Source organism: Epinephelus moara, chromosome 5 (assembly GCF_006386435.1).
Source record: "Epinephelus moara isolate mb chromosome 5, YSFRI_EMoa_1.0, whole genome shotgun sequence".
Taxonomy (NCBI): domain Eukaryota; kingdom Metazoa; phylum Chordata; class Actinopteri; order Perciformes; family Serranidae; genus Epinephelus; species Epinephelus moara.
Genome location: NC_065510.1, coordinates 18,861,638 through 18,870,051, shown reverse-complemented (window position 1 = coordinate 18,870,051; position 8,414 = coordinate 18,861,638). Strand labels below are relative to the sequence as shown.

Sequence of the window (8,414 nt, the reverse complement as noted above, 5' to 3'; positions counted from 1 at the left end):
TTAAAGTTGGGGGACTTTGTGAAGAAATGGTTGACATTCCTACACGGTTCATACTACATTTTTGAAAAAAGCCTTAAATGAAAGCTGAGAGTCTGCACTTTAAGCAGGTATTCATTGTTTCATTTAAAACCCATTGTGGTGGTGTACAGAGCCAAAATGACGACAACTGTATCATTGTCCAAATATTTATGGACCTGACTGTATTTCTTCTCACACAGATGCAGAATGTACGTGCTAGTCGACGATTGGTTGTAGTCTTTACGTTGTGTTCATGAGCAACTTTTTGGCTGGGACACAGGCGACAGGCACCGCAACAGTCAGCCTTCTTCGCCACTAGTTCTTTGATGTCAGTTTGGTGTGTCTGGGCCTTAATAGTTATAAGACAAACATGAAAAAACAAATAGCTCAGAAACCAAAAGCTACATCTCTTTGGTGGATGTTATGTACCAAGAAGGATGTTTGGGTGTAATATGTGTGGCGTCACTGACACAACTATATAATAAATCTTTAAGCTGTATTGTCACAAATAAAACTACACATTACACCTTTCCAGATCCACAACAAACTGGCTGGTGTGATAAGCACTCCACTCCAGAGGTTTTACACACACACTTAGACACACACACACACACACACACACACACACACACACACACACACACACGTATGTACTGCCTCTTCCACCACAGTGATAATTAAGTCCTCTGATTGCACCGTATTATGACAGAATTAATGAAGCTTTTAATGAAAATTAGTAACACTTGGCTGAGGCCCTGTGTATCAGACATGCTTAGCAGCAAGCTGCAGTAAGCACAGTCAGATAAGCAGGGTAAGCCTACAGCTCGCTGAGACAGAACACAGAGTCAGTGGAGCTGTGCAGCTCCCGCAACTACCACGTCTCTGTACACGCTCAAAATATCACCATCCACGCACTGTGTACGATCTGCAGGGCAGCTCTTTACTGAGGCACTAATTATAATCTACTATTTTGGTGCTCTAATTGTTTCAGCTTCAGTCTAAGGGGGAAATATTATTCGCCTAGGTAATCCTCGTTGGCTGTTTGCCAGCGTAAATAACTGCTCTGTATTTTATAAGCAGGGGAAAATCAAAACTTTGCGCAGTGTTAAAAGGTCAAACTTCTCATTTATCTCTCACAGTGTGAAAAGATTTAGTATCTGTGAGGACAATAAAACTTTTCCAGTTCCAAAATGATGTGGTTAGCTGGAAATGGCTGCTCTATTACCATTCGTCAATGATAATAACACTGTCACACGAGGAGAAAGAAACAAACACATTTCACACACACATAAATGAGGCTTCATGCTGTCTTATTGCTGTAAATGTGGAGTAAACAGATAATTTAGAGCCAAGTCAAGGAGCAGTAGGATTAAGTGCTTTGTCATCCTGATCTGGAACAAGTAGTCTGCCAGGGCGCTGCACTGATCTGTCTCTTCCTCTTTGAATCCCCCCTGAACAGCTGTGTGCCAGCCTGGCTGTAAGCACGGAGACTGCGTGGGACCCAATAAATGCAAGTGCCACCCTGGTTTCACCGGCAAGACCTGCAATCAAGGTAAGCTCTCGCCTGGAACTTGTAGACACAACACAACACAGGAGTAACTTTGCAGCTGCATGTAACTTTTTTTTAATTTGTTGTTGGGGCACAGAAGTTGAAGAGCGAGAGTCAAATATATGCCCCCTCCCCTCCAGCGACACACAGGCCTGCTGACGTGCACATTTTCCACATGAATCCGAAGTGAAGGAGAACCCCTGCCCTGAGCAATGGCAGAGTAATCATTGTTTATTGTGGCCAGATCTTCAGCACACAACTCCAGCATATTAGAGTTGCCACTTTTTCACGGGGTGGAAGCTGGTTTGCCACCAGCCGACAGCAGAGATGCTTTAATCACAAGGGAGGAGGTGCAGAGAGAGAGAGCTGATTCAGCTCAAATGGAAATGAGTGGTGAGGCCATGTTGAATGATCCCGGGGGGGGGTGCATCCTCCCCTGTGAAGATAACATCTCAATTACTGACCTGAGATAACTTTGGCTCGGCTGAGTGGAACCGATGCTATTGAAAGTGTGTGTATGTGTGCGTGTGTGTGGAGTTTTTGTGCATTTTCATCACTGACAGATTGGACATGTTGAAAAGCGTTAAAGCGTCCCACTTTGTTAGTCAGCTGACGTGCATCCAAGCAGCTTGAAAATACTTGTGGAATTCACGCCCTAAGACAGGAATAGGATAGTGTGTAATTAAAAGCAAGGGGCTGAGGTGGTGGGAGGAAGAGGAGGAGGAGGAGGAGGGGGAGGTGGAGGTGTTGAAATCCTTTCCGGAATGTTCCAAATGACTCATCCTGCATTTTGAGGCTATAGGTGGCTCCTGTCTGCCCGGCCAGACGGCTGTACTTTGTCTTAATCTGTAACAAAGGGGAGAGGAAAAAGGATCAGCGTCCCATATCCAACTACAATAGACTTTGCTGCCAACCATTCAGACAGACTTATCTGACAAATGTGATTCCAAGACCTTTCAAGATGAAACTGTACTTTCAAGTGTCCACCGAAGCCCCATTTGTCCAATAAGCTCTCCGCGTTTTACAGAGCTTTCCATTTTACTCAGCTTTGAGTGGCAGACTTGCCCTTTCAGCCTATTTAGGTGCAGATAACCTTGGGTTCTGTTTTGAGCTGGCACATGCTATGGAAACCAATTTAATTATTCTCAAACCATAGATTAGATTTTCTCATTTAAATGCAGCCTCCATCAAACATTGATTTGCGGTTTACTATCGACGTGCCAGGTGGCCAATGTTTCTAGGCATTCTAATATCCTGCCTCTCTCGAGCACCGCATTTATCTTGAGGAGCAAACTGAAGGAGTGAAGCAAGTCGCACAGAGCTGCTTACCTGTCCTCAACACTGCCAGAAGTCAAGTAGTCAACCTGGTGCACTGTAAAACATCAGACAGAAATGAAGTTGAACCAACTAATCTTTTATATTTATGAATGATCTACATTTATACGATTCACTTATGTTACGTTAATTCAACTTAAAATTCTCATTTTCGTTTTTAGACCACTTTAGAACTCATAGAGACAGAGCGCAACGTGTCACACTCTGAAAACCACGCTCCTAGATGGGAAAACTGTCAGCGCCACAATGTTCAACAAAGGGCTAAAATGCTAACAAAATACCTGTAGCTAGTGAAAAACATTAGATTTCAGCAAGTCAAGGGATTATTTGAGCACCTTAAGCCTAGTTCACATCACACGATTTTCACCCTGATTTTGCGTCGCGGAGACTATCGCAATCTTTTGAATGTTCATACTACGACATGTGTTGCTATCAACGGGAGTCTCGCCAACTGCGTTACGACCTGTGTGTGCACCCCACAAAGATTTCTCCATCGAGCCCTCGCCGACAGAGCCCCAGACAATGCGATGACGTCACCAAACTTGGATACGACACGTGGTAAAGGCACGGATATTCTTCCCAGTGTTGAATCAGATCTTGGGAGAGAAACAAGCAACCAGGGTTATGGAAACAAGCCCAAAAGAAGCGACTATCATGTGTTTAAATAACTTATTAGACTATAGAATATATAGAGAGAAAGGTGACGTTTAGAGAGCAAGCCCAAATAAGCAACTCCACTTTAGAAACAAGCCCAAAGTTGCGGCTAATAAGCGGACCTGGCAACCCTGCAGCTTGTCCTCCTCACATTTCTTCCGTCCTTTCTGCGTGCTGACGTGGGACGTATCCCACCTGTCACTGGCTAATGCTCTTTGTCAGTCATATCACACTTCTCCAGTTTTCTGGGGCGTCGGTAGCGTAATGGATAGTGCCGGCGCCCCATGTACAGAGGCGTCACCTCGCTGCAGCGGCCACGGGTTCGAATCCAGCTCGCAGCCTTTTGCTGCATGTCAGTCCCCACTCTCTCTCTCTCTCCCCCTTTCACTCACTGTCCTGTCATTAAAGGCAAAAATCCCACAAAAATAATCTTTAAAAAAAAAAAAAAAAAAAAAAGCACTTCTCCAGTTTTCTAGCATGCCAGATATCCAGTCCCAGTCACAGACGAGGGGGCGGCTTGGTCGTAGGCTTATTCACACATGAGGACTCGTTGTGGCAGACTATCTGCCGACTCACCTCCGACCCAAGGTGGCTCTCAAGATCCTCTGCGACGTCGGTGAAAATCGTGTAATGTGAACTAGGCTTTATATACACCAGAAAGGAAAAGGTATATTGACAAACTCAGTGTTGCTGGTCTGTCTCACTGTCCCTTCTTCTTACAATGCTTATCTCGGAGGAAATGATCCCACTTAATGGCCAGAAGTGACATACTTTGATATTTACATCTGTTTGATTAAATCACCAGATAATATCATTTAAGCCACGAAAGATCAAAACCAGGCATTACATAGCTTAGTTACCTACAGCAGTGCTTTTCAAACCTTCTATGCACAAGACACACCAAAGGGCAAGCCAAAATCTCAAGGCACACCTGTATTTACACCAGACAGCTTCTATAGCATGTTTGATCACTCTTATCACAACATAAGACAAAAAAATAAGACAGGTAGCTTTCATGATACTGTCTACTGACATTTTTTAACTCCTTTCTTTCAGTGGTAGGTCGTCTTCGCTGGTGCTTTGTTGTAATTTGCCCCGCACAATAAAGCGATCCATTTTTCCTCTCATGGCTTTCTCCTTTTAAATGTTATCATCCCTCACACTGGCTGCCAGTCAGGGCTTTTGATGTGTCACACACTTATGATTCCCACATGCGAACAGCACAAATAGGTTCCCTGTGAACGTTTTTTAAATTCAATTAAGTTACATATTGGAGCCAGAGTTTGCCTCTTTATGAGGAAATGGGTGCACACAACATACTGATGCAGTCAATTAAAAATTCATTCATAACTTTTTGTGTAGGCCCAGTGAAATATTGCCATAATAATGTGTGGTTATCACAAAATCCCATGGCACACCTGGACTGGCACCATCCCACCATTTAAGAACCACTGCTCTGCAGTTTATCTGGCCCAACTTAGCAGAATGCTTGCTGCATACATACTGAGTACCAGGATCTTCTTGTTCATGCCTCACGTCTCACTGCTTAAAAGCCCAGTTTTTCAGTTCAGCAGCTATTAAAATTTTAGTCATGGATTCTTTCTGTTGGTAGCACATCCCACCACAAAGCAGCTTTAGGGCATTTTTGTGTTGTTTGCTTGCAGATGTAAATGACCAGAAGGTAGATTCACACAATACAAAGTCAAAGGCGAGCGATTAATTGTTTTCCCCTCTGGTGGGGGCGGGACTTAAATGTGCTCTGCCTCCGTGAACCTGAGTGTTTTCACTTTAAATAAAAAGTTTCTCAAAGTGCAGCCAGCCGGCCAATGGTGTGCCGCAGAAACTATTTGTGCAGCTGCTAAATTTGAGGTGACATGCATGCATTAGATTTTAATAATCTGCCCATTTCAATACTTTAACTTTCAGTTACTTACATTTAATACACCTCTCAGCTGCTGTGTCAAACTGTACTCCCTAATAAGCATCTGTCAGGTTGGGAATGACAACTTGTAGGAAGCTACTGGTTGCATGGCAGCTAGTGGCACCTCATGAGTATCGAAGGACTTGCGTTCTCATTAATGCTGGTGCTGTTAGTCAAATTTAACAATATTTGGGAAAGAGCTAGGCAGTTCAATATGTAAGAGAGATGGAAAAGATTTTTGTTTTGTGTGTGCACTGTTTCTGTGTGGCCCTTAATCATATGCGGGCTGTGTAAATTGGCACTCAGTCAACAAAACTTTAAGAACCTCCGCTTTAAATGATGAATGAGTTGAGTGAAAGTGCTGCTGAGAGTTCACTAAATTAAGTTACTAAAGAAATGTGATCAGCACATTAGCAGCATGCATCGTTTGAAAGGTACAGCTTTTTTATAGTTTGAGGGAAAAGTCATGATGAAAACTTGCTGTGTGTCTTTGATAAATATTAGGTCATGATTGTTTCTTCTTAATAATAATGTGAACCGAGATGATGTTGGTAATTCAGCCCCCTCTCAGCTTTCAACAAAAAAGCCCTTTTTAAACAGCGATCCTGCAATGCTGCTGTAAAGACGATCCATCATTACATAAGCGTACTAAATAATGCAAAAAGGTGTGACATGTGACACAACAGCGTCTGCGTAGTGTGTGTGCATGTCATCCCGCCATGCCGGCTGTCCCTTTTACACAGACGTCGGTTCAGCACTGTGACTACCTCCGCTGAAAGCTCAGTGGCGGTGCAACAATGCCTGTCTACTCTGTGTTTGTACCTTTTTATAAAGAACAGCAAGCAGAGAAAAAGGGCATCGATCCCACTGTGTCCAGGCTGTATATAAATAGGCAAATCATTCAAGTTTAGTTCACTCCGCTTCCATTTTAAGGGCATGATAATGTCCCCAAAAAAGATGCTTCGTAATTGAAATGTGCAGTAAAACATTGTAATGCACACTCAGTGTAAATAAACCTACACGTGCGACGAGATATTTTGCATGCACTCGCAAATGGACACACATTCCTTTGCTCTGAGAGGAAGGCGTGGACAGATGTGTGACCCTGGAGGCGATCTGATTATAAAAGAGTGTTAAACACCACGGGAACACCGGTAGCATGGGGTAAAAACAAACCACAGAGGAAACACAGGTGTTTACACCAAACACAAAGCATGGCAGATACCGTATTGATTTCATCACTCTCAGAAATCAAAGCCGTATTTTCCTCTGTCAAACTTTTATGAGCTGGTACTGTTACGGGGAGATTTATACTTCAAGGACTACATGTCTGTTTTTACTGCCAGCTCTTTTCACCTGCCAGATCATCTCACCATAGTGTTTATTTCACTTTCATTGCTTTCCCCATACAGAAAAACCTCCTGAATGGGATCATTTGAGTGATCCTGATTGTGTTTATTAAATTAACGGGCACTCAACTGTCAAGAATAATAGCACTACTTTGAGAATCCCGATCATTTTTAGAAAGTGCTTCACCTTTGGTGCTGATGAGAATTGAATCTGTCATACAGCATGGTGAGGATAGATGAATACGCTCTCGCTGCACAAATAAACTCATTATAGGGATAATCTGTTTAACAATTTGGCAGCACACTCCCCCTGCTGATCCAATCATTTTAATAGATGATTATTCCGTGCAGGTGGATTTAATTAGGTGTAGTTGACCTGCTGTTAAGACACTATAAAAAGATTTTGCTGGAGGAATGACACATCGCAGACATCAGAAGCGATACAGCTGCGGTGCCTCCAGATGCTGCTTTCTTCTTTTCCCCCCTTTTTCTGTCTGCCAACTATATAATTAATACCACTTCAAGTATGATGGTCTCTTGAGCTGTGGTTGAAGAAAGTATGCAATTTGTCCCCATGTCTTTTTTTAGAATATTAGCTAATATCTGGAACTTTCACTGCTTTATCTTGGCGACGGCACTTTGCTGTCTCTGAAAGTTTTATGATTTAATTCAGTCTACATGTAGACAGATACTTTGGGGTTGTTGGTTTAGAAAACAGTCCCTCTCTGTCACTGTTTGTCTTCCTGGCTGTCTGCTGTTAACGGTCAAGCAGCTGCAAGTGTTGCAAGTATTGCATGTATTACATCATACTGTGTATTTTCCCTCAATTATTATCTAATTCCTCCAAATTGTGTTTGTTTTATCTGAGTTTTATAGTATAATAAGGTCATTAAAAAAAGTATGAGGTAATGCTGACCTTAAATGACCTTGTACAATATCAGATTTCCACTACATGATTAACATGTCCAAAAGATTTCACAATAATAAAATTTTGAGATATCTATAGAATATTTTGGGGAAAATCTATAAGTCAGATTAATCATTAACTTTGTTTATTGTAAATTTTGTCCTTGCTTGGGGCAAAGGAATGACACTGAACATACGAGTCTAGGGAGGCAGAGAGAGTCTTTAACCATAGCTGTAGAAAAGCATACAGAAAGATCATTTACACTTAATGTAGTACTTCACTGCTGGAGACACAAATGCTTTTGAAATTGGTGCCAGAATATACTGTTCTGTACTGGACAAATTTACGGTGCTGCTGGTGGGCATCAGTTTTTTCCCCCACAGGAAACAATATGGAAGCTGGCTGTCAAAGAACACTCTGCGTCTCAATACCTATACTACCACACTATATAGTATGCCAGAGAAGGATTTAGTATGACCCAGTACATAGTGGGTTCTAGTTTCCCGGTGCAGCGCATGGTGGCGCAGGGTGGCGAACCCCGCGCAGAGCTAGTTTCGAGCAGCACAACCCGAGGCGCGCTCAGTTTGGTAGTTTGGCAGACCGAGGTGCGCTGAGATGGGTGTGGCGGCGCAGCAGGGGGAGGTGTAGACAGATCCAGCTTGGCGCAGTGACAGTTTCGTG

At 42.9% G+C, this 8,414-nt stretch overlaps 1 protein-coding gene across 2 annotated transcripts in view; it reads left to right on the top strand.

Annotated features, from left to right (window-relative positions):
* The window catches only part of npnta (nephronectin a), a 72,505-nt gene that overhangs the window by 27,933 nt on the left and 36,158 nt on the right, over nt 1–8,414 (top strand). For both annotated transcript variants that reach the window (XM_050043390.1, XM_050043389.1), the window contains one exon: nt 1,478–1,570. In XM_050043390.1, coding sequence (XP_049899347.1) covers nt 1,478–1,570 — 93 coding nt within the window. The remainder of the gene's footprint in view (nt 1–1,477; nt 1,571–8,414) is intronic.